Below are 26,452 nucleotides of genomic sequence, written 5' to 3'. Positions count from 1 at the left end.
AAGGACGGAAGGAAGGACGGACGTAAGGAAGGAAGGAAGGAAGGAAAGTATGAAGTATAAAAAGTAAACGTATGTTCATCCCGTAATATACGTTTTGTAATCTGCAAATCATACCACATCGTGGACATCTATCTTCCCATGCTAGTACAGATATACATCAGGAAGGGAGGGAAGATTATTTTAAATTGAGACAGTGAGGCAATACAAATGCACACACTGGGAGCTATTTTTTTTTTTCTTACTCTATGTGCATGTCATATGTTAAATGTCTCCTTTGTGAATGGCAAAAATTATCTAGAAAATGATTAGACAAAATAAAACCCCATAAGATACAATCTTACTCACAAAATTACACCAACAGCATGCTAAACATTAAACATGTTCTTGATGGTCTTCAATGTCTGGACATGTTCAAAATATAGTCTCCCCATACCCCCTTCCCCATTTTTATTGAGGTATAATTGATATATAATTTTTGTATTAGTCTAAGATGTTCAACATAATGATTTGATATATAAATACAAAATGATTACTACAGTAAGTTTAGTTAACATCAAAAATCTGGAATGTTTCACTAATTTGTGTGTCATCCTTGTACAGGGCCATGTTAATCTTCTCTGTATCATTCCAATTCTAGTATATGTGCTGCCGAAGCAAGCACCAAGATGTATTCTTTATACGTGTGTATTAAAACTCAAGAAGTTTTAATAAACCGACACAAAGGAAGATGCAGTGTTTTCTACGCCTGGCTATTAAAGGGTCAGAAATACCTCCTGAATGCTCAATGTTCAAATGATCCATCAGCAAAGACACAAGCCCTCTCATGAAAAAGTTAAATTCTGACTCTAATTTCTCCTTGCCATAAAATGGAACATTTTTTTTTTTGATCTGTCAAATAATAACAGCATCGAAAAGTCTGAGAAAAGTTAACCCGAAATCTGCATGCTTTTATAAAGCTAATACCTTCATCTATACTTAAATTATCTTTCTTTCTAATTAGATTATAAATCATAAAAATACAATTTCAAGCCTTCCTCGTTTCGGTGTGTCTGCACAAATAATTCTGAATATTCTGTGCATAGGCTGAGAGGCTTCACTACACTCACATCAAATTAAATTCCCCTTAACATTGAGTTTTAAATAGGACAGTTTAACCAGGCTATTAGTAGTCTCATTTTACTTTATATGCATCAATTGCTATCTTGGTATCTGGTTATTTATACCAGATACCAAGCGTTTCTGTGAAATCTCACTATCTATCTGAAGTCTATTTCACAGCTCACAAGCTGTTTCTGGAGTAACTCAATGTGCTAATTTTAGGCCATCTTCAGGTGATAATTGCTGTACTAGGATATTTTTTGTTCCTTTTAAGATATTGCTAAAATGAGGTTACCATAATTTGTAAGTGCAGTGGTTAAAAAGATTCAAAAAGTTGTAGTAAGAATGATTTCTATGCTTGTTTTCTTCTATGTTGGGGCTGTTTCCAACAGTATACAGCAAACGATTTTAATTTAATTCTTTCTTGAAAAGTAGATAAAGTTGTTGCAATGGTATCTCAACAATGAGAGGTCCAAGGCCTTGCAGAAAAAAAAAGAAACATTTCCTATTTATATATATATATTTTTTAGTGACAGCTTCATTCATCCTCACCACAGAAAGAGTCCTAGAAGCCTAGAATCAAAGGGGAAGGTCAATATACGTTATATCACACCTAGATATTGCATCAAGCTGGACAAAGAGTATACAAATAAACAAACATACAAAGAGTATACAAATATACAAAGGAAGTTTTTATCAATGACCGCTCAATATAGAATTCCTTTTGGGGACATTGCATATTCATTTTTCAAGAGTGAAATATCTACTGGTATTTATTGCCATACCTATGTATGTTCTGGATGGGAAATAAGAGGCTTTAGTTCAGAAAAAAAAAAATCAAAATCGGTATTATTAGATCACTTAGTTGAGATATCTATCTCAAAAACACATTGGCTACCCTTGAAAATCCTTAAGAATATATTTAAATGTAACCATCTTAGTATTCTTAAATATTTCTCATATTTTTGGCAACTGCTTGCATTGTTTTATACTTAGAAAAGCTCCCAAATTAATGTTATTTCTAAGAAAAATTAACAATTTTTTTCTCTTTCACTTCTCTGGCATTGTAATCAAGAGTTTGTAGAAGGAACTTTATTTTATACTTGAAAGCTAACTAGGTTTCCCACTTTTTAGTTTAGCATGAAAACTAATAACAAGCATATTAAATAAATTATGCAAATTACTTTACAAGCAAGTAATTTATCTTTACAAGCAAATTATTTTTGTATCATGTAACCTCTGGCATTTGGTCATTTTTTGGAAAGAACGGTACAAAGAAAACACTATTGCATGATACTCAAAAGACAATCAAAAACCCAAACGGAAAGATTAAAATTCAAGATAATTTAGTAAAATAAGAAAACGAATTTTGTCACCTGTTATCACCATTATATGTAAATAGGAAATAAAGTGTAACAACTTTCCCTGGAATCTGGGCAAAGCCCCAAGAATCCAGGCTATTCATACAAGTAATTAGGACACTACAAATAACCACTCTGATCATTTCTGCCCTGTCTTCTACCCCAGAGAAACCTGCTTGGAGTAAACAGGATCCGAATTCAAGCAACTGAAAAATGAACCTACGCAAATCAGAAGAAAGTAGATACAAAGGCCTTAAACAAGTTTTCAATTGGAATAATTAACACTAATTTAAAAATCCATGGCATAATAGTGCAAAGAATTACATAAAGTAATTTCAAAGAAATTACTTTTTGGGGGAAATTACATAAAGTAGTTTGGGAGAAATGAGATGGTAATTCCACTGAAGTCATACTAGAATGCTACAGCACACAGTTCCTTTGGCAAACTGTATAATTTGAGCTCTGTGATATCAAGGATACAACTTAATTAGAAATGTTTACAATCTAACCTGTATTACTAACAGAATATCTACTGCACAGGGGGTGAAACGCTTAATTAGATAAAATTTATAGAATGTTCTGAGATCTCCGAGTACTGTTTGATTTTCCTCTTTGTTAATGTTTAAGTCTTTGTGGAAGTGCTCTCCTTGCCATAACTGCTCCCCACCTCCACCCTGTCCCATATTATTTAACCTGAAATTTAACCCTACACTCTTAAAATAAAAAAGAAAAAATTGTAATAAATTCTGGTCTGATATATGTTAAAATAATTTAACGAAAGAAAAAGAACTTTCCAAAACGAAGGGCTGCGTGCCAATTAATAATGATGAATCTCAGGCAATAACTTATAAATTCTAAACAAAAATTAAAATAAAAAGAACACATATACCATCATATACTGTTTTTCCAAGTTTAGCATACTATAATATGCTAAGAGTTCCCATTACTTGAATTTTCCCAAAATAAGCTGACTTGTCAAAAAGTGACAGCTTCTGAGAGGAGAAACCAATCACGAAAGTTCTCAAAGAGATTTTTACATTTTCTCCCATACATTAAGGCATTTCTTCTATAAAGTAGCTTTATTCTGAGCTGGAAAGAGCCTTAGAACCAATCCACAACTACTTCCTTGTTTTTTAAAGATGAAAACTATTGAAAGAGTGGTTGTCATGCAGTTTGGCAAACCCATTTCTTTGTAGCTATGTCTGAAGCAACCCATTACCATGAGAATCCAAGGGCTAAATGTACCAACTAATTTGGAAACTTCTACAAGCATAATGATAGCCGCTTTCAAATGGATTAAAAGACTCTCTTGATGTTAACTTGAAAGGTCTTCATCTAGAAAAGCCCTGGGTGGGAGTCAGTGGTGAGGGTCATACTCTCTTTCTTACAATTTGTTAATTTCCTAATGTTGTTAATTTGAATTCTTGGAGCTAGGTAGGGGGATAAACTCAGCATAATCCCTCAGTTAAATACAATGAGACTGCCAAACAGAGATTCTTCTCAGAGATTTCCACATTAATAGAGGGCTCCCCCTGCTGGTACCATGTCACACGCCAGAGGTAAATCCATACAAGTAAAAAGAAAACACATGTTTCTCCTGTGATTTTTATCCATCTGTCTATCCATCCAAACATCTATCATCTGCTCCATGGGCAGAGCATAGTGTTACCCACTTCTGGCTGAGTGACATACAATGACTACATAGTGGTATCAGAAAGGAAAAAAATTAGCTTTTCAAAAGCATGCAAAGGGCCTCAAACTCCAAGTGTTTTGATTCAGATAATCATAGGGATGGACAAGATTCATTTCGTTAAAGCCATTCTAATTCCTCAACTCCACTAAGCAGTTACGCAGTTTGAGTATACTGAATACATGGAGTTACCTGAACAGGGGAATGCAAACTCAAACGTCTGAAAGGGCCGGGAAGGTGACATAAATGAGTACAGCCGGCGAGACTGGTGGGACTGGTGGGATCGTAGCCATGTGCAGAGTGCAGGCGTGTGACTCTGTAGCGCACTCAGCTGCTACTCAGCTCTAATCGCTTGCTGCTATGCTACAGCTCAGGTATGTGTTACCTGATTTTCAGATTTTTCCCAAGAGAAGCTAGAAATTTGGGTGTGAAATGTCCCAGTTTTGAAAACAGTGCTTGAGCCAACTGAAATATGCCGGTAGGGCACATTCAGCCTACAGGAGTTTGCAATCTCTGATCTAGACTCAGAAAAGGAATTCACCTCCATATTCTACTTCTGGCAGGTCCAAAGGTTAGGAACTTCTCACATTTATTTCCTTCGGTGTAAATGTCAGCAATGGATCTAAGTTCAGCCACGTATACTAGGGTCACATATAGTAAGTGTGACCCTTATTCCCAGGCACTAGAATTTTCGGTTTCATTCATTCATTCATTCATTCATTCATTTTTTAGTCAAAAAGCATTTGTTGTATCCCTGCCATATGTGGGGTCTGGGGCTAGGAAATGGCAAAAATGAAAAAAGACATGGTACCCGCCCTAATAGGGCTTACAATCTGTAGAGAGACACTCAACTAAAAAGGAAGTGCTGAGTGAAGGGAAGACCCGCAGTGCGCACTGAAGCTGCATGGCTTAGAGACCTAATCTAGTCTGCAGGGGTCAGGAAGCCTCCTCCCTATGTCCATCCCCAGGTAGGTAATACTTTAGCTGAAAAGTGAAGGGTAAATAGAATTAGCAGAGTGAAAGATGAGGGAGCCTTCCACGGAGCGGGACCAGCCTGAGGAAACAGTAGGTTCAGGAAACTGAATGAAGATGCTTTGACTGAGCACAGAGAGAGTTAGAAGGAGAGGGACCTGAGGTGAAGCTGGAGATGTGAGCAGGGGCCAAATCAGGTGGGTCCTACCCTAGAGGTCAGGGGTCCCCAACCTCAGACTGCGGACCAGTACCGGTCCATGGCCTGTTAGGAACTGGGCCGCACAGCAGGTGAGCTGCAGGCCAGCAACCAAAGCTTCATCTGTATTTGCAGCCGCTCCCCAGCGCTAGCATCACTGCCTCAGCTCCACCTCAGACCATCAGGCATTAGATTCTCATAGGAGCATCGGTTCCTGGTGCCAAAAAAGGTTGGGGACTGCTGCTATAGGTCACGTGAAAGATTCTGGACTTGAGGAAAAGGAGAAGTCATTGAAGGATTGAACAGCAGTGTGATAATAACCTGATATGAAATACCCTGGCTACAGTACAGAGACTGGACTGGAAGGAGACAAGTTGGATAGAAAAGGCTAATTAGGTTATCTATTCCAGCAGTTCCCATTGAGAAATTTAGAGGCTTGAAATATGCAAGGTACCACTGGGGATGAAAAGGAGTTGATTGTGAAATACTTAGGAGGCTGATCAACTGGCCTTGATATTGTGTGTGTGTGTGTGTGTGTGTGTGTGTGTGTGTGTGTGTGTGTGTGTGTGATGTCATGTTTCCCTCCTTCACACTAAATATCTCTAGTTCTTTCAACAGTCCTAAGGAGACATAGTTTCAAGTCTTGACTTTCGTTGAGTATCTGATGAAGAAAAAACTAAATTATGAACCCCTGCTTAAGACTCCCCCTCCCTACCCTAAAGCAATCAAAACTCAGTGGTCACTATACGCAGAGGTTGTTGATAAATTTTACCTTGAGCCACACCCTCACATACTTTCTTCTCTGCTCTAAGAAAGGTAAGAAGGAAGACTGAAACATCCCCTCCATTTGTCAGAACGGTAGCCTGGGAATTTCCTAAGGCATTTGGGGATAGGCAGGGCCACTCTCTATTTTCCACCTTAGTCACCAAGCCCAGAAGTAGCTTCAGAGTCCAGTACCGTCAGAAGGAATGGCTTTCTCACCCTTAGGGAGTTGCAAGCAGTTCAGGTTTATTGTTTGGGCAGTGTCCATTTGAAAAGGACTGAAGAGTCTATGGTGTCTTAAGGTCCTAAAACTGTCATTAAAGAAATCAAAAAGCACACCTAGAGAAGGCAGGCAACTCCAAGTCTGGCAAATGCTAAAACAAATCAGAAACAACACAAGATCATTTTAGAACTTGTCTTTGGATTGGTGTGACGTTCAACATACTATCCGAAATAGGTCTTGTATTTACTTTTCTCTGGAGTTGTGGCACTTCTCCCCCTTTTCCGTGATTTCTCTAATAGTAATCAATAGCAGTATGACAATTTCATTTGCAAATTCTCTCAGTACTCTGAGATGGGAAGCCCTCCAGGCATAAGACCAGAACTATTTTGGAAGAGTGTGGTTCAATATCTGGAAGTTTAATTATCTCTAAATTCCACTGTTTCTGGTCTCAAGGTCATTATCTTAGATTTTAGTCACCGAGCATCGGAAATCACAAGAAAAAAGCCCTAGCTATAGGACTTTTCTTCCAGCTTAAGGCCAATCTATCTGCCATATTGGTCACCTATGTAGAATTTCCACACCACTGTTCTCTCCTTGGCAGTTATCTGCTCTGAGGAGAACAAGACTAAATTTAACCCTGAAGGATTTGGGAGCAAAACTGGAAAAGCAGGCAACAAGGCTTCTAAACATCCCTTGGGTTGCCTCAACTAACAGTATTAAGCCTGGTAAACGGAAAGCTTGGTTAAGTAAGTCACTGAGAGGGAAAGAAAGGACTAAATCTAAAGAAATAAATTATTAGATAAAATGAAAAGTGAAACGATCAGATGGAACTGGAGAGCTCAGTGGCCTAAACTGGAATCTATGATTAAACATCAGGGTCCACAGGCAAAAACACTCCCATTAATATTTCTTCCTTAACATTCTTCTGGATCGCTCACTACCACTTTGTCTGGTGACGACCTACAATTCCTTTGGTCAGGATATTTCATTTTTATTATTCTTCTGTTGGAATATAGGATTTATGTGACTTTTACAATCATCTGACCTATTGATATAGGACAGGAGCACATGAACCAAGCAATAATCCTGGACCTGAAGGAATGTAAAGCCAGGTCATTTACTGCTCATGGCATAGCACAGAACTTATAATACGATGCTGGGGCCCCACCCAGCACACATCTCCAAGTTAGAGACACAAGCACAAGGTCACAAGGGCAAGCTAATTCCTGGCATGCTTCACAGCCAGGAAAGACTATCACGTGGTTTGGTGAGGAGATAATATTTGGACCAACACTGATGGGGAGAAGAGGTAGATCTCTTTCTTATAAAAACCTTGTCAATGCATTTATTGGGGCATTAGCCTTCAGACATCCATGCCCCAGCTCCCCTGATGTCTAGCCACCATAAAATCTTGTAAGATTCTAGAGCCAGACCAACTCTCATCTTTTAAGTTACCCTAGGGCTCTAAACGCCATTGCTACTGAAAATGTAGCCCTGGCCCTGACAACACAACATAGTCAATAACAGGACAATAGGAACAGTTCATCAAAATATACCATAGGGCATATGACAGCAGCACAAAAGAACACTAAACCTGGGAGCACCACACACAAAACTTCATCAAGGTGAGTGCCCTTTTTTCGGTATAAATAAGACAAACACATATAATAGGAAATACACATTGCCATGTCCCTCTGCCACTAGAAATGCCTTTCTAAAATGCAGAACAGATCACGCCTTATTTCTACTTTAAAGCTTTCTATGGCTCTCCATCCTCTTGAGCACAGAACTCAAGTTCCTGCACAGTCATGTCCTAGCTTACTTTTCTGGCCTTCAGGTTACCTACTGCACACCACTCACCTCCCATTGTGAGTGAAACGATTTTCATAACTGAACAATCACTAGTCAACTGTGCTACGGAGATGTTAACTACAGTGATCTTGCCTATAGTACGACAACAAAAAAACTGGCTGTCCTCCAGATATTAACTCCATGATGAATAAATCAAGAGTTTTGAATTGTTTTTCCAGTAAAAGTGCATATCACAAAGGGACAGGAAAATTCATATTTACACTAAAGATAAAGAATGATTATTTGGCTTAAGGAAGAAGTGTTTTAAATAGCAAGCCCTCTTAGTGCTCTGTAAGTAGAATCTGATTTGCAAAAAGACGTTTACATACAAAAATTTTAGGCATATATCCAGTTCTACTGGTGATACTTCCCATCAATATGGTTCACAATACATGATTCGGTATTTTTAATAATTTAGCATTTGTCTCCACTAACTGATTTCATGGGAACAAGTATATATGCCAAATGTGGGAGTAGAGGAAGACTAAAGAGGAAGGAGAAGTATTTTATAATTTGCCCAAGATATTAAGACTGGTGGCTCATTTTTATTTCATCATTATCATCAACAAACTGAAAGGTACTCTCCAGTGCTATTGGATTTGTGCCGCTTTATCCACATTTCCCCCTGCACTAATCATCTTTAAGCAGGGACGGGAGGTGATCACCACCAGCACATGCTGATCTGTGCTCAGATGCTGCTTGAAGGATGCAGTGTGTGGCCATGGAGCACAGCAAGCTGACTGGTTCTCACAGATCAAGGTCAGGACCTTGGCCTTTTATCATTAGTATTCTGTATACTGTCGGCCAAAAACGTCAAAAACGTATGCTCTGGGACACAGGGAGGGCCAGGGTTTTATACTATCAGATTATACAAACACATAAGTATTAACAAGCGGAAGAAAATACAGAATATATAATGATACACATGTACATAGTTTTAATACTCATTATTTTTAAGCATTTGGCCAAATGTAGTAGAAAAATTTATCAAAATAATAGTACTTCACAGTCATTTCAAAAGGCAAAACCACAAAACATAAATATTATGGCCTAGAATATTAATTTTCATCAAAAAACTTTGCTTGTTAAAAATAAAGTTATAGACGTACACATTCACTAAAAATCTTTATCAGCTCTGAACTCAATTAAATAATAATAGACACATTTTAGAGCTCTTACTATAATCTGGGCACTATTCTAAAAGGTTTATATGTGTTACCTTGTTTAATTCCCAAAACAATTCTATTAGGTAAAAAGAATTATCATCTTTGATTTATAGATGAAAAACTGAAGCAGAGAATAACTAATTTGCCCAAGGCCATATAACTAGTAAATGAGGGCGTTATCTAATTAGCTTGAAACCTCATACAGATTATTAAAGGATAATCGCGTTTATATAAACACGCCAAGGGAAATATCTTTAAAACTGCACAGATATATTCACATTATCCATGTTTTAAAAGCATGAATTTTGTGCTTTTCCTCTTGCTCCACATCTACTCACAGATCCTTGTTGGTAGTTTACCTCACTTAAGCTAAATCTTCTGTGAGAAAAAACCTTGGTTAATAACAACAAAAAGGATAGTAATTATTTGCTTTATAAAATTACTTGGCAAATATAATTCATTTGAGGTGCCTTTAAGCAGTAAGCTGCCAATGTTATGTGGTATGTGTGAAGGGTGTAGCTTTCATTACGGCAGAGCTGGTTTATCTGAATCAGCTGTATTGATAAAATTATATAAAATCATATAAAAACTGAATTAACTAACCACTTTAAAAGCAACATACATATTATGCAAGGAGAAACACAGCCACATATGAAAAGTTGAATAAGGCACAAGATTTCAGGGCTCTTGGACTTGAAAACTGTATAAGGGTTATGGTTTCCCAGAACATGAAGACTCAAGCATTTTTCTTTATACAAGAGAGAAAAAGATCAAGACTATGCCATCAAATGAAAATTAATAATTAAGTTCTTATTTATATTTATCTGGTTAATTCTCATCATTTTGAGTTAAATATTTTTTGATTTCCTTAAACTAGTACATAAGAGTTATTGAAAGTGGATCTGGCTTTCCATCAGTTTGTTCAAATTTAAAGTATCCGACATTGCCCATGGAAAGTTTGCCTCAGACAATATTTTCTGATGGTCTAGTATATATAATCAAGGTTTGGTATCTTATTGTAATTACTGTTAAAATACAAAGAAAAATGGTACTCAGATGTTCGTATTTGCTAGCTAGTCTTCCTTTTAGCATAAATTAGCTGTGGTGTCTTTTGTCAGTATATACAAGTGATCTGGCTATAATGCATGTCTAGCAACTAGAAAATGGAGCAGTTTTTATGTGTGACTAGTAAAAACCATCCATTACTTTATAGTCCTATACTTCCCATACAATCCTTTATCACAACATTTAATCAACTAACATGTATCACAGGAAACACAGAACGGAAACAATTTATCAGTGATGCATGGCATGTAGATAAAAACTTGGCATAAATCAATCTTCAGTCTCATTGTGTGTAGTCCCTGGGCCTACCACAGTGTTTGCATAGAGGAAGCAGTTGTTAAAAAGCAAAATTATACACACACCTGTTTGGTACTGAGTTCTTTCTACTTCCTGAAGATATAAGGAAATAGACTAGAATACACACTTATACCAAAACAAGAGTTGATGGAAATGAACAAACTGATTATGTCAGTGTTGTTAAATAGAAAGAACCAAAAACAAATGATAAATTGATACAAAAAAAAAAAAAAACTGCTTACCTTACAAACAGAAAGAACATTAATAAGTAACAGTTTCTTGATGGTCTGCAAAAAAAAAATATTGATGTTTATATAGACTTGACCATGGAAATGACTGTATTAGATATATACATAAGGGACCTAGAGATGCATTGAAAGTTTTCCCAGATACAGTGGAGACCTTGGGAAAGAATTAGAGTTGGGGTGGAGAGACACGTTTTATTTTACTCTCAATGCTATAGTACCTTTCTATCAAAAGCAGCAATTCATGCTAATATGCAAAATCCAAGGTATGTGTGCAAATAAAATCTGAAAACAAAGACAGACTTAATCTAAAATAAACAGGAACATACTGCAATTTCCTCTGATAATATGAAAAGGAGAAATGATTGAATCTCAGATTTTCAACAATTTCAAAAAAAATTACATATTCCTTCAATGATAGGTTTTTCTAGTTTTTATTAAAGAATTATGCATCAAGGATATAGCTTTCATTTTGGTAGAGCTAGTTTACCTGAATCAACTAGTATATTGCTATATATTAACACATTTATAGTTTTTAGATTGGAGTTTAGAATCCTAATACTTAAAACAGAGCTGTTTTGATATAATAAACATAAGAATAACAGAACTAGAGTTATTACTGAGCCTGGCACTGTACAAACGAAGTTATAAGTATTTTCTCATTCAATCTTTCTAACATCACTGTGAAGTTGTCTATTTTATGGGTGAGGGAACAGACACTAAGTATGGTTGAGATAAATTCTCAGAGTAACTCAGGCAGCAAACAGAACAGCCAGGGTATGTACCTTGCAGCCTGAGACCATATTGCCTCCCCAATACCTGTACGCATTCCTTTTGTTACCATAATATACGAAGACAGACTTACATCGTCCAAGTTAGGAATTTCCAGAAAGTATTCAGGATGCTGATATGACATTCCCACGTTGTTCACTGAAATAAGACGAGATCATTAGTTGGCTAACATATATGTTTTATAGACTTACTGAAATAATGAGATTAAAGATTACAGGGCTAAAATAATATTTGATGACACAGTGTTTATGGATGGAGTGACCTTTGCCATACCTTTCTATCCAAAATCTATCAGTGTACGTACAGTTCAAATGTCTTCTCTTGTATCTACCACCCAACTCGCAACAAAAGAACTTATAATCACTTCCCAATTTCCATACCCCCTAGACTATGTATATTTTGCCTCTGTGATAGTTATTTGTAGATGTTGTTTAACTTCCTCTGGGTCTTAATTTTTCATAGTATACTTTTTAAAAAGGCGGCGCATACTGCAGTGTAGGAGACTGGAAACTTGAGTTCTACTTATAACTATTTCAGAAAATGTACATATCACTGTATGATACGCATCTCAGTTTCTTCATCTCTAATATGTGTGCTCATTTAATCATCCAACAAAACCAGAAAGAAAAGTCAGTTTCTGGCATCATGAAACATACAATCAAGAGGGAGAAGAAAGGCACTAAACAAAAAGGATTAAAACAATTATTTCATTACACAGTACAGGGTGCCGTGGGAGCCTATACCTGGAGAGTCTGATCCTGTCCAGGAAGTAAGAAAAGGTTTCTCTGTGGAGGCCAGGAGAGTGCATCATACTAAATGTCCCCAGTACACCATCCTTCCCTACTAGCCCATAAGGCCTTGAAAGTCCAGATCAGATCTTAGTCTTCCTTGTATTCCCACTTCTCGATCACTTAACCTAAAATTGGGGCTACAAGACAATTGAGAAGCTATGAATAAATTTATACACAATTGGGTACGTGATGAGTACTCAGATATTCTATGGTTTCCTTAGCTCTGTAAAGACAAAGACAAACCCAGAATAAGGAACATGTGTAGGAATCAAATATGAATAAAATATCTTAGAATTTATTCAAGCCAAATAAATAATGAAATGGATTATCTAAATATCTGTATTTAATCATCACGACAATTATATTAGGTAGTTCCTATTATTATCTGCCTTTTACATATTAGGAAGCTGAAGTTTACAGCAGTTAAATAACTCACCCAAGGTTATAGAGAAGGAATTCAAACTCAGGAAATTTGACTTCAGAGGCGAGGCTCTTAACCACCACATTAAAGCCATCATATGCCTACATCCACTATTCAATTTGGAAAAAAAATAAGTAATAATTGGATAATAAACAGATATCTGATAGTAATATTTAATAAAACTGTAAAGTATCAGAAAAGAAAGGTTTCAGTAGCAAAAAAATAATAAAATTATGATCAGGCTGCTAAAGCTTAAAAGAAATTGTGCTAGATAAACCTGATAAATTAGTAGTTCAAAGGAACTTAAGAAGGGTTCTATATTTGGCAGTAAGCCAGTTGCTTGAGGCTGACAGTCTCAAGATTTTACTAGCACAATTTGGTCATAATGGCTTGAACAAGATCACCGAAACCTATCTGAAAGTCTGTAAGTATAGGATAATGGCAAGGCAAACTGTATTTAATTAGGATTCATGCCCATCTGAATAGGGATAGTATCTAAACATAATTAATAAGAGCAGGTCCAAATCCATTTTTTATTCTATTCAGTAGGGTCTCCACTAACCAGGGGTTCTAGGAATCAATTCTATAAAAGATCTGTTAATAATTAAGCCAAAACTAGTTGAAGGTAAGGCTTTATATTCACTTGACTTTGCTTTAACCATGTACAGAATTATAAAGGATGAATAACTAATTTACAGTGTCAGTAAGAGAAAGAGCGACAACCAAAAATATTTGTTAAAATGCTACACATAAACAAAATATTCTTTACACAGTCAGTTTAAGATAATAGAATCCTTGAAGAAAGCTTTTGCTAAATTGTAATATTCATCAGGATGTTTTCAAATTTTCCATCACATGCAAGAAACTCCATCTCCCTCCATTCTCTCATATCTAGCAAACTTTCTGTCTTCAGACTCCTTTCTATTCCATGAAAAAATTAATACTCTATTTCAAAATGCTGAAGAAAACTGAAGAATATAATTATAAATCTTAAAATTCAGACTAGGTTTTTAAAAAAAATCTGGGAACTTTATAAGCAGCAGAGTAGATTTTGCAGTCTTTGCAACATGTACTACAAGTACAAAGTCGAGCTAAGGAAGCCCACGGATAACTGAATAACTACGCAAGCAGGAAGTGTTACCATGGTTAAGGATGCATTAACAATAGAAAATCTTCAGATCTGTCTCTGCTAATTGAGCAAAGAAAAGCTATCAAAGCATCTATCTACTCACACAATAAAAACATGAGCATCTACTTAACACAGCTCTAACAGAAAACCTGGTCAACACTGAAACCTTCAGCTCAAATAAAAAGTATCATGTAGGAGGGCTACGCTTTCATATCCAAAAATACACAAGAAAAATGTTAAAGCCAGAACAGATCTGTCAGAATATCGATCCCAGTTTTACGAGTGCAAGTTAACGTCAATGTCACACTGGCAAAATGTCCTACAGTAAGGATTAGGACTCTCAAATCTCTTCCTGTTTTAGTATTTGCACCTTTGCTGATGGAATATACGTGACCCATAATCTCTAGAATCAGTAACCACTTCAGAGTGCAATTATTTAAGAATGTAGAGGAAAAACAACTGTTGCTCTCGAATAGTTATTTCCATAAACTGCACAATAGTGCGATCTTTTGGAAAAAGCAACCCACTGCAATTTTATTTTGAGACATTAGGTGGCAGCAATAACCAATGGCAGGCCGAAGGTTTTCAGGGAACTGAAAAAGGCAGAAAACAGGCTTTGTGGGTAGGAGTGAAGGGTGGAAAAGTTTCCATTATAACTTAATCTCATTAAGAGATGCAATGCCATCTTTATATATTACAGGATTCATTATAGGATTCGCCAAACCAAACAATGCCACAAGTTATTCCAACATTATTCAGAAAGTTGAAAATCCCTTCTTAAAGGGTAGCATTGTAAATTGGTATTCAATATCTATTCATTAGTGAGGGTTTTTTTTTTTTTTTTTAATTCTTCAACTGAGACACCAGAGACAGATTTAAATTTTTTATTCAGTGGAGAACAGATGTGAAGATAGACCAAGAACAAGGACAAGGTAAGTGGAAAGAGGAGGAGGGGGCAGGCAAAGAAGCCATCCTAATGGAGTTGATTCTCACAGAGAACTATCAGTATTTGGGGCTCAGTAGTGCTCTCCATGCTCCCATTCAGAATTTTCGAAAACACTACTATCGATAAGTATTGTAAAGACTCAGAAAATCCACAAAGTAGTTCTGAATGTTATATAAATATCCTAAATTATATCAAACTAGAGTTTAAAAATCACTTCCACATCTCATACTTCAAAAGGAAATAAAAACATACACAAAATTTCTGTTTCTTCTAAATTCATTTGCTGCTGCTTCTGATCTACTGGACTTTTAGAATCTTTTATCAAGACCAGCTGCTATAGAGATAATGACGTCATTAGAAAATTAGATTTTTGGTAACTGGGTTGGGCACGAGGCAGGAGCAAACAACAATAAATAACTAGAAAATAAAAATCCATTTGAACAAACACAGTAATAACAGATGCAGGCATCCACACGCAGATCACTTTCAACCTGCTGCTTTTCCCAGATAAATCAGAGACATAAGAAGTTAAGGTGGTTTAAAAATACACTGCCTAATGTTTGGACTTCCCAATATATATCAAATAATTCAACGTATTCTCTATTTCCTTCTCATCATATTAACATAGAAAATGTTAAATTTACATTTCAGTCGCTTTTATAGTTACATACACTAATCCAGTTCTAGTACTCAAAGAACAGAGAAATGGAAAACCTATTAGACTTCATTAAGAAAAATGGATTTGAATAAAATGCCACCACTTCATCATATTTCAAAATAAACTGGATTTTAAATTTAGACATAGTAATAGTGTATGTACCAAAAGTGGGGGGAAAACCTCTTCCATCGTAAGCTTTTGAACTAAGAGTCTGGATCTCAGAGTCCAACACAACAGAGCCAAGTTTTCAGTCTTGGCTCTACTACTACCAGCTCCTAACAAGAGGAAAGTGATTTCACCCCAATAAGCCTGCTTCCTCTTGATCTTTACGTATAGCAGGGATAATAATTTAAGAATTAAATGAGATGATATACATCTTTAACCCAATGCTTTGAACATACTAGTATGTTAATAAAATTAAGAAGTAGTACTACTTTAGTATAGTCATTTATTCAACAAGTATTTATTTAACTCCTATTTTGTGCCCAACACTATTCTAGGTGCTGGGGAGGTGGCAGCTTAGACAAGGTCACTGCTCGTATTATATATGAACTACGTCCAAGTGGACAGAGCCTTCTAAAAGAGAACTAGCTCTAGGCAACAGTTAACCAGAATAACCATTTATACTGATTAAATTGATCCTAATTGCTTCTCTACCCTCTTTATTTTACTCAAGTAGATCTAGTCTTACAGTCTGCAGAGAGTGTGGAAAGTGACGCAAAGAAAATTCTTTTTTGCCTTATTTAACATATTGCTGCTGTAGCTAGCACATGTTCATACTCTGACAGATGATATTTGGAACACTATGTAAAACATTTTGCAAACTTCACAGTTTTCATACACTTGCGAGTAGCAATTCCTAAATAAAAGAGAGTTTACAAGGCTTTAAATTTACAGTGCCTTTAATCAGAAATTGAAAAATTAAGATCGAGTCAGAAGTAATACAACAGAACATTTCATTTCCACTCTTTAATTATAAACTGCTATGTGATCTTCATTACAAAACTAGGAAAGGTTTACTATACGTAAACTTGGAAGAGGGGACAAGGAAGGAAGGAAGACGTGACTGGTAGTTAAATCTTAGCTAACGGGAGGAACATTTGTCATTTTCATGAATTATGGTTCTATTTATATTTCTGAAATCACAGCTGGATCACCCGGTTTTAACCTAAAGGTTCTGTTCTAATTAATATTATTGGTGGGTTTCTATTAAAAGGAAATACATCTGAATTCTAGGTCTCATTCTCACTCTAGAAATCCAATCTCATTCAACACATCTGGTGGAACTATAGTCTGATAATGTTTCTGTTTAGTCTCCTAGCATTAAAAAAAAAAAATTCCATGTACTTCTTCTGCTTGCCATACTTGGTTACACCGGGATTCTGCCTCATTCAACACGAAGGAGGGCATTTACGCCAGAATCAACTACCTATTTGAAGCTCCATTTGGATTTCTCACAGCCCTGTCAAGTTGAACATACCCCAAAGTGAAACCACCATTTGCTCCTGATCCAACTTTTCCTGGCATAGGGAACTAGCGCCCAGTTGCTCAAGTGAGAACCTGGAAGTTGCTAATTATTATTTGTATAATCTGGACAATGTATTTAACCTCTGTAATCTGTTTCCCGTTTATAAAATGGGCATAGAAATATTAATATCTACTTCACAGGATTGTTGAGGATTACATGAGATTCATTAGTGTGGTGACTGGCATGTAAAAATGCTTAATGAATGTTGATAATAATAATTAAAAACAAAACAAACAGCCACCATTGTTACTCTTCACTCCTGTCAGACGAGACCTCTGATGAGGACCTCCATCAGAAATCGGTCCTGCTTCTATTTCCTAAACACCTCACTAGTCAATTCACTTCTACCCATTCCCATTGCCAACATCCTATATAAACCATCTTCATACTATGTCTCATTGCTGGTCTCCTTGTACCAATTCTTGCGCTCTTCAATTGGCAATCAGAACAATCTAAAATTTTAGGAAAACGTCGACTCGCTGCTTAAAACTCTACAATGTCTACATTGTGCTTCGAATAAAGTCCAAACGTATGAACCTGGTTTTCTAAGTCATTTGTGATCTGGCCCTGCTTAATCTCCAGGCTCCAGACACTGTCTTCTCTGCAACCTGTGTTCTAGATTTCAGATCTGTCAGTTCCTCCAACTACACATCGTTTATTCTACCTAGAAGCCCTTCCCACATCTTTTCTCCCAGGGTTAATCAGCCTTCGGATCTCAATTTAAATATTACTTTCTCAGAGAGATTGTCTCCGACACTCTGAACTTTCTCAGTAACATACTCTTCCATTATATGCAACACATTCTCAATTACTTGTTCAATAGCTGTCTTCCATGAAAGCAGAAATATCAGCCTTGTTTACTGCTATATCTCTGTAATTTTACTTGAATGAATCAGTATATGATTGATTGAATGACTCGATCAACAAATAGGAAAGGAGAGGTACTGTATAACAGAAGTCCCCAACACGCAGGCTGCGGACTGGTACTGATCTGTGGCCTGTTAAGAACCGGGCCACACAACAGGTGAGTAGCTTCATCTGTATTTGCAGCCGCTTCCCAGCACTGGCATCACCGCCTCAGCTCCACCTCAGACTATCAGGCATTATATTCTCATAGGAGCACTGGTCCCTGGTGCCAAAAAGGTTGGAGACCGCTGCTGTATAATAGAGAATTTGGTCTTTGTCCCAGATTCCTGGAATGGAGGTTCTACCTTTGGAATATCCAAGGCAATAGGACTGCCTTTGTTATTCATGGTGGGCCTTTGGATCACACCTGAGTTCATCTTACCTGAGATAAATCAGAATGGGGACTGGTCACCAGAAAGACCAACTGTGCACTAGAGGCTTAGGGCTCTGAGCCAGCCCAACCTCTGCAAAGGGTTGGGGGTGGGGGGGGATTGGAAATTGAGTACACACACTCAACCAATGATTCGATTAATCATGCCTACATAATGAAGCCCTTCCCCCCAAAACAAACAAACAACAAACAAACAAACAAACAAACCTCTGGACACTAAAGCTCAGTGAGGCTAGTTGGTGAACATGTGGGGAGTGTGATGAGTCCTGACTCCTTAAGAGGGCACAGAAGCTCTCCATTCGGACCCCTTGAAGACCTCGTCCTGTTGTGCCTCTTCATTTGACTAGTCTTAATTTGCATCCTTTATAATAAAACTGAAATCATAGGTATAGTGCTTCCTAAGTTCTGTGAGATGTCCTAGCAAATATTAAACCTGATGGGGTCATAGGAGCCCCCAGATCTACAGTTGGTGTCTGAAAGAAGGACATTATTGTTGGGGACTGCCCTCCTGAACTTATAAAGTCTACACTAACTCTGGGTGGTCAGGGACAGAATGTGGTTGCATTACAAAAGGGAAGTTTTGGAAGTGTCCCAAACCCCTAGAAGGCATGAAAATCATATTTCAGTGTAACAGAGGGACTCCATTGTCTCCAAAGACTATCGTCCCATCACCCTCCTGTGACCCTTTCCTATGTACCTAGGCCAACGGCCTCTGCCCTTTCTTAGGCTTGAGCCATTTTATCACAGAGCTACATTTAAAAAAAAAGGGGAAGGGTGAGGGAGAAGGAGTGAGGGATGAAGTCACTTCCAAACACAGGAAATTTATCCTCGGTGCTCTCTCAACCGGTTTTACCCTTCTATCCTTCTTCCTCTCAGCACCCCAGCGATCACTAACCTACGACTGTCATTTCCTCTTTAAGCCTCTCCTTTTCCAGTTCAAAATGATTTCTCCATGTCTCACTACCTAAAATAGCCATTTCCTCAGAGTGACTGATCCAGAAAGTAGATGGGCAATAAACTGAATATACTAATCTCAATAAGATATAAATAAAGATGTTATTGGCCCTTTCAGACATATTTACATTTCAAGAGGAGGCAATTTAAAACTTATTTTTAATTAGTAAAATTCCCAAGACTAGCAAGATAATCTGTAGCTTTATGTATGTCTAAATCCTCTGCAGAAGCCAGAATCTTCTACTTGTAACTTCCTTCATCGAATGCGACCGGGACCACTAAACTTTCTGGTATGCTCAAGTGTTCTTTCTTCTCTGGGATCCTAGAAAAAGTTTTCCTCAGCCCAGCTCTTGCAGCTCTGTGGATCCCTCTCCCAGGTCTACATCTACTTCCTCTTCCTTTGATACTCTGAGGACTGAACTGTAAGGAAGCCACCTCTGGACCCCAACCCAATTAATTACGCAGTTGGAAGCTAACTGGTCCTTTCCCCCACGTAGCTAATAATGCTCTTGGGTTGTTGTTGTTGTTGTTGTTTTTAAGAAAATTTGAAAACTTAAGTATTAACAGAGATAGAGTTGACTGATCTTAAATCTTCATCTTTGCTCAAACTATTTTTTAAGATACGTATTCCTATGCAAATCAAAACCACAATGAGATACCATCTCACACCTGTTAGAATAGCTATACTCAACAGAACAAGTAATAACAAATGTTGGAGAGGATGCGGAGAAAAAGGAACCCTCATACACTGCTGGTGGGACTGCAAATCGGTACAGCTACTATGGAAAACAGTATGGAGGTTCCTCAAAAAAATTAAGAATTGACCTACTGTATGATCCAGCAATCCCCCTACTGGGTATTTACCCCAAAGACTTGAAAACCCATATCCGAAAAGATATTTGCACACAGATGTTCATAGCAGCATTATTTAGGACATAACTAAAGTGTCCTACGATTGATGACTGGCTAAAGAAGCTGTGGTACATATATATAATAGAATATTACTCAGCCATAAGAAGAGATGAAATACTGCCATTTGCGACGACATGGATGGAACTCGAAATAATCATGCTAAGCGAAATAAGTCAGACAGAAAAAGTTGAAAATCACATGATATCACTTATATGTGGGACATGAACCTAAAAGCAACAAATGAACAGGACAGACAAACAGAGACTCATGGACATGGACAATAAACCAGTGGTTACCAGAGGGTAGGGGGTCGGGGAGGAGCGGGGAGATAGATAGGGTAAAGGGGGTCGAATATTGGGGTTTAGGGGGAGGGTGAAGTGGGTAAAGGAGATCAAATATATGGTAGCTGAAGGACACTGGACTTTGGGTGGTAAACACACAATGGAATATATAGATGTCAAATTACAATGTACACCTGAAAATTATATAATTGTATTATTCAATGTTACCCCAACAAACTTAATTAAAAAAAAAAAGAAAAAAAGATATGTATTTCCAAATAGCTATTCTCCAAATTAGAACATTCTGAGAAATATTAGGTTTTAGGGGAGAAAAAAGGAACATGAACATTTCCCAAGTATTTCCCATAATACTTAAGGTTGCATGAGCAAGGATAACCAAAAAAAATTTTTGCTTTCAGCCGAGGAAAAAGGATACTAATTTAAAAATAACCCAACAAGCACATTAATGGAGCAAGTAACCATTTTATAAAGCGCATAGAAAAAAAAGAGAATAAGGCCTATATCAGCTTTCACAATCAATGATTCTTTGCAATCCACCGATTTTTATTATTTATACATACTGTTATTAAAACGATGCCTCAAAATTATGGGCATTGTATACAAATAGACAAAAGTCAATGGGTAATGTTAAAGAGAAAACCCAAAACGACATCACTGGTGATAAAACTTGTGATAAAAAACTTGTGATAAAATTCCTGACCTAACTGCTGTTTCAACCTTTCCCAGAAACAATCATAATTATGGAGTCTAGAATTTTCTCATCAAACACCAGTAAGGTAATCTGTCAGGTGGGACCTCTCCATTCCTCCCCCCAATAGAATAAAAGAGGCAATCTGCATGATAAAAACCCTTGCTATTCCCTTCCCCCCAAAAGTAGAAGTCCTGGTCTAAAAATAATCCTTTCTTTTCTTTTGTTAATAGCTCCCTTGTCCCGTGCCTCTTCCCATAAACCCTTCCATTTTGTACAATCCCTCGGAGCCCTGTTAGCTGCTACATGGGATGCTGCCCAATTCATGAAGTGCTTAATAAAGCCAATTAGATCTTCAAATTTACTAGGATGAATCTTGTTTTTTTTTTTTAAAGTAATAAATAAGCCCGAATATACTAAGTCAGCATAGCATCACAGGTCACCCTGTAGCAAATGAGTTTCTTGTTTCTGCAGCTGACATCAACCATGGCAGTATGGGCGGAGAAGACCTTGACAGTACTTAGCATGAGAACATTCTTGGTCTAGGATAGGATGCATTAGAAGCTTGATAAAGCTATGGTTGATTTTATGTTCAAATAATTCACAAACTAAGTAATTATAATTTTTAGGTGGACCCTTCTATTTTTTCTTCTAGAATAAAAATGTCACTTTTTTAAAAGTTAAAAAGTCATAGTAGTGGAATTTGAAAAAAGTATTATCTGCAGCATACTTGAAATCCAAGGCTACTCCTTTGGCCTTGGTAAATTACACGCCCTCCCAGCAATGTATTGTGCAAAGTCTTCCAAACCAATACGAAGCACATAGGAGAGTCTCTCCTGAGGAATCAAGAAAGCATTACATTTTGTTAACCAATTGTTTGCTTATTCAAAGTAGTACTGATGTCATTTTCTTTGACTAGTTGAAGTTTTTTAAGCTTTCTCAAATCTGTGTTTCTTGGCATTTGCCAGAAGACAGCAGATGCTTACTTATTTTACATAACAGAGTTAAGAATCCAGCTTCTCAACCTTACGCATTTATAGTCTTATCAAGTTACGGTGACCTTTCAGAATAAATCCACACAATTTGTGGCTGTTTTCTTTCCACTTATCTTATTGAAAACCTGATGTTTCTCTCATGACAAAGGGCTTTAGCATTTTCCTTTGTAGTTCTGAAAATACTAATTTTCTTTATTAAGCACCGACCATACTTTGGTGGTTAATGCTATTCAAACAAATGGAGTGTACCTCGGTGATTTATTTTTCTCTTTATCAGTACTGGTCTCATTAATATTCGGTAGAAAAAATTCCTTCCTATACTGTAATACGGATTGCTAGATCGTACTAGAAACCAATCTACACGTTTAGCATTTTAGGGACTGTTATATAAAGGTGAGACTGATACTAAGCAGAGGAGGAAGGACAATAAGATTACTTCCTACTTCCTAGAAAGAGGCAGGGCTATGTGGGATCTGGATTGAGAGGAGAGAGGGAAGAAAGAGGGTGAAGGCACTACAGACCCAGGTAATCATGAAAAAGAAAACAAAAACATCAACTTCTCTGTAAGTTCTATACCCGCACTGGTGAAGGAAATAGAAGTCGGAGTTGAAATATGACTAGCGGTAAGAAAATTTAGCTCCTAAAGGTATTTTCATAGTTCCCTCAAAATCTTGACAAACTAAAATTACAATGCGATGTAAGGATAAGATATATGCTAATAACTGTCAATAATAATTATGCAGAGCTTATGATTAAGGAGACAGCTGTGGCAGAGTAGGAAGAAAACTAAACATATAGCCAGTTAATAAGATAATGTATGTAAAAGTGCTGCTGTAAACTTTGAAGGATTATGCAAACATTACCTATAATTATTTTTATTATTGATCTGTAACCAACTAGAAAACAAAAATAGAGTTTGCGTATGTGTGTGTGTTTGTCTCAGTAAGTATTCCAATCACAGCTCTTTAATTATATTATAACTTTCAAGCAGGGGCGCTTAACCCAGCATTATCGAGATTTCAGGCTGATAATTCTGTGTCTTGGGAGTCTGTCCTGTGCATTGTACGATGTTTAGCGTCATCCATGACCTTTACCCATCAGGGGCCAACAGAACTTCCTCCTCCTCCCGCCTCAATCACTGACAACCAGAAAGGTCTCTGGACATTGCCAGCCATTGCAATATTGCCCCAGGTTGAAAACCCTGTCAAGGCGTAAGAAAAATCTAGAAATTATATTTATAGTTCTCCCACACAAACTGAGGACGAGACACAGTCACAATGAACTACAGCTAGATGTCTGTCACTAGGTACACAGGCTACTAAAAGTTCAAATGTAGCCAGCCAGTCAGACCTGAGCTATGTTGTAAATGCAAAATACACACTAGTTTCAAAGGCAGTATGGGAAAGAATGTAAAATATTTCAACAATTTTTATATGAGTTACATGCTAAAGTAATAATATTTTGGATATAGTGGGTTAAAATAAAATACATTAAAATTAACTTCATTTGTTACTTTTTTTAAAATGTGGCTACTAGAAAAGTTAAAATTACGTATTTGGCTCGCATTATACTCCTGTTGGACAGCGCTGAACTTGTGCAAAAAATGATGCCTCCTTCATTCCAGGTAGCTTTTGATTACAAAGAGCTCTACCCTCAGCTTTTTCTTTACATTCTCTACATTCGCCTTGGATTATCTCCAGTCTCATTGTTTCAATATTACTACTCATAAATGACTCATCTCCAAACTCTATCTCTAGTTTAGAGCTCTACCGAAACCTAGATCTATGTAGGCAACTATCAACTTAACAAACCCCACTGGGACATCCTAGAGGAACTCCAAAAAGAATCCTTCTCCGGGATTCCCCATTTTAGTAAGTGGCACTATTTACACAGACCCTCAAGCTAGAAACCTGAAAGTCATCCATGAGTTTTCCCTTCTTCATCCCACTTGTAATCTCTCACAAAATCCTGCTTTGTTTACTTCCTAAATATTTCTTCAGTCTTCCTTTTTCTTACCCCATTGGCTTATTGTTTCTTCCTGTATCAATCCCCTCTTCCCTTTTAGACACCTGGTACACCCTGCCCGTTCCTTTTCAATGCTTATCCTACAGATAAGTATTTTTGTTCAGTGTTGTCTTCCCTATTAGAATAGTATATACATGAAGTCAGGTGCTTTCTTGTTCATTGTTTTATCTCCGGTTCACTGATGAATGAAAGAAGGAGGGAGGGAGGGAGGGAGGGAAGGAAGGAAGGAAGGAAGGAAGGAAGGAAGAAGAAGGAAGGAAGGAAGGAAGGAAGGAAGGAAGGAAGGAAGGAAGTGCTAACTCACAAGTTGCAATTTATTAAGGAGCTGGACTATAAAAACAATGCTTCCATTGGCATATGTGGCCTAAGAAAATATCAATCCTTATGTCTAAACATCAATGCTTATATACTGACACGAATCCTAGGATTCTAGAAGTGGGAAAACATGCTTGGGAATCATGCGCCTTGTGCTCTCATCCCGAACAGATCTATCTATTGTACCTAAGCTCGCATTGTAGACTTTCTATAGACCGAGTCAGGAAAGAACAGATGAAGAGTGCCTTTAAAAACCCTCCAGCCCCGCAGCAACCTGATGTCCAACATTTTTCATATTCAGTGGCATAGTCCCTGAGTATCTATAGTTTCAAAGTTATCCAGTGAAAAGCAGCTAAAATGTACGTAACGCTAAGAACAATTATGATTAACTAAATTACTTCTGAAAGAAAGTGTTTCTCTAAGAACACATTGAAGCTAAGTCTCCTCTCATTAGGGCTCTTCCATCCACCTCTCGGCCTGAGCCGGGCTTCGTTCTCCAGTCCATGACTAGTTTGAAGGGGGTCAGGATGGACTACGGAAGTGTCTTAACCTAATAAGTTATAGCTGCCACTGATTTGGAAGTTTAAAAAGTCGAGAATTTTACCTTTGTTAGTGGGATTCCAGATCTAAGAGAGAGGAAGCTGTGAAAGACCCCAGGCAATATGGTAAGTATTAGAAAAGAACATGTAGACACAACACAAAAACTCGACCTGTGTTTGCATTCGTATTTTGCTATCAGTGCTCCCATAAGTAGGAGAGCAGCAGCGTGGGGGAGGTGGGATATGGTGACCTGTGATGTGGACCAGGCAGAAGCTAAAAAAAATGGCATGTCAAAGCCAGGGTTAACCTCACGTCCAAGGTCACTGTATAGGTATTTACCTTTTTAAAAATTGCCTTAAGAAGAAACTACATAAAACAATCCATTTATAGTACGAGGAAGGGAGGTGGGGTCTTGACTAAAGAAATGTTAGGAAACTTTTTTCAAGTATTTTTCTCTTCATTTTTCTTCCTTTTATAGCCCAGTAAAGAAAACGATGGCAATTACCAAGTTTACACCAACTTTGGCAGTGGAATAAAGAGGTTTAACGAAGAAGCAAAGTTTTTCTGAACTACATGCCCTGTTTCTTTCGAGAAAAGACTCAAAGAATGGTGGGTAACTTTTCAAAGCCCATTTTTTTTCCCTTAAAATCTGGTGACTCTTTTCCCTAACCAGGTCCAACAGTTCCACATCTCAGCAAAAACATCTGTGTTTGGTCATGAGAGCAAGGTAGCTCAGCTGTAGCAAAAGGGAGTAGTAGTCCTGGAAAAACACAATAAGAGGGCTGAATCCCAGCTGCACCACTCCGTCTTCACGTGACCTGAGGCAAGTCTTTAAGCTCCCTAAGCCACTCTTCCAAACGGGGTGATGTCTCCCCCAAGAGGACAAAGTTTGGGTTGGGGTGGGGAGTATGAGATCTTATTATTTTTATTTACAAAGTACAGACATACATATAGTACATAAATGAGATGTACAGTGTACCCGTAGTATTAAAATTTCATGAGACGGAAGATCAGGAGAAATAATGTCTAAAAAGGCTTCTGTGGGGAAAGGAGTCATAGTGAACAAAAGGCAGAGGAAAGCTTTCCTAAGCCTTCATTTCCTCATCTGTAAATATGGGTAAGCATCACCCACCGTAAGTGATTATTAGAATTATCTCTAACTATATACAGAAAGAATGAGAGACCGGAAATAAAGCAGGCAGGGAAAACCAACCAAATTATAAGACAGCTATT

At 37.3% G+C, this 26,452-nt stretch overlaps 1 protein-coding gene, 1 long non-coding RNA gene and 1 other non-coding gene across 3 annotated transcripts in view; 1 reads left to right on the top strand and 2 right to left on the bottom strand.

The window, feature by feature from the left end:
* LOC120606297 (uncharacterized) overlaps window positions 1-3,203 on the top strand; it is a 35,390-nt gene extending 32,187 nt beyond the window's left edge. The window contains exon 3 of the long non-coding RNA XR_005653862.1: window positions 2,626-3,203. This is a non-coding gene — a long non-coding RNA (uncharacterized LOC120606297). The remainder of the gene's footprint in view (window positions 1-2,625) is intronic.
* Window positions 1-26,452, bottom strand: part of HSD17B12 (hydroxysteroid 17-beta dehydrogenase 12) — a 131,139-nt gene that overhangs the window by 24,661 nt on the left and 80,026 nt on the right. The window contains exons 5-6 of the mRNA XM_039867380.1: window positions 11,792-11,856; window positions 10,924-10,968 (exon numbers count right to left, since the gene is read on the bottom strand). Of these exons, the coding sequence (XP_039723314.1) occupies window positions 10,924-10,968; window positions 11,792-11,856 (110 nt within the window). The remainder of the gene's footprint in view (window positions 1-10,923; window positions 10,969-11,791; window positions 11,857-26,452) is intronic.
* LOC120610762 (U6 spliceosomal RNA) lies at window positions 556-661 on the bottom strand. Its single transcript, XR_005655000.1, has one exon. It is a non-coding gene; the product is annotated as a U6 spliceosomal RNA (small nuclear RNA).

Source organism: Pteropus medius, unplaced genomic scaffold, assembly GCF_902729225.1.
Source record: "Pteropus medius unplaced genomic scaffold, Ma_sr-lr_union100, whole genome shotgun sequence".
Taxonomy (NCBI): domain Eukaryota; kingdom Metazoa; phylum Chordata; class Mammalia; order Chiroptera; family Pteropodidae; genus Pteropus; species Pteropus medius.
Note: the sequence above shows the minus strand (reverse complement) of the source record. Positions and strands in the feature narration are given on the sequence as shown.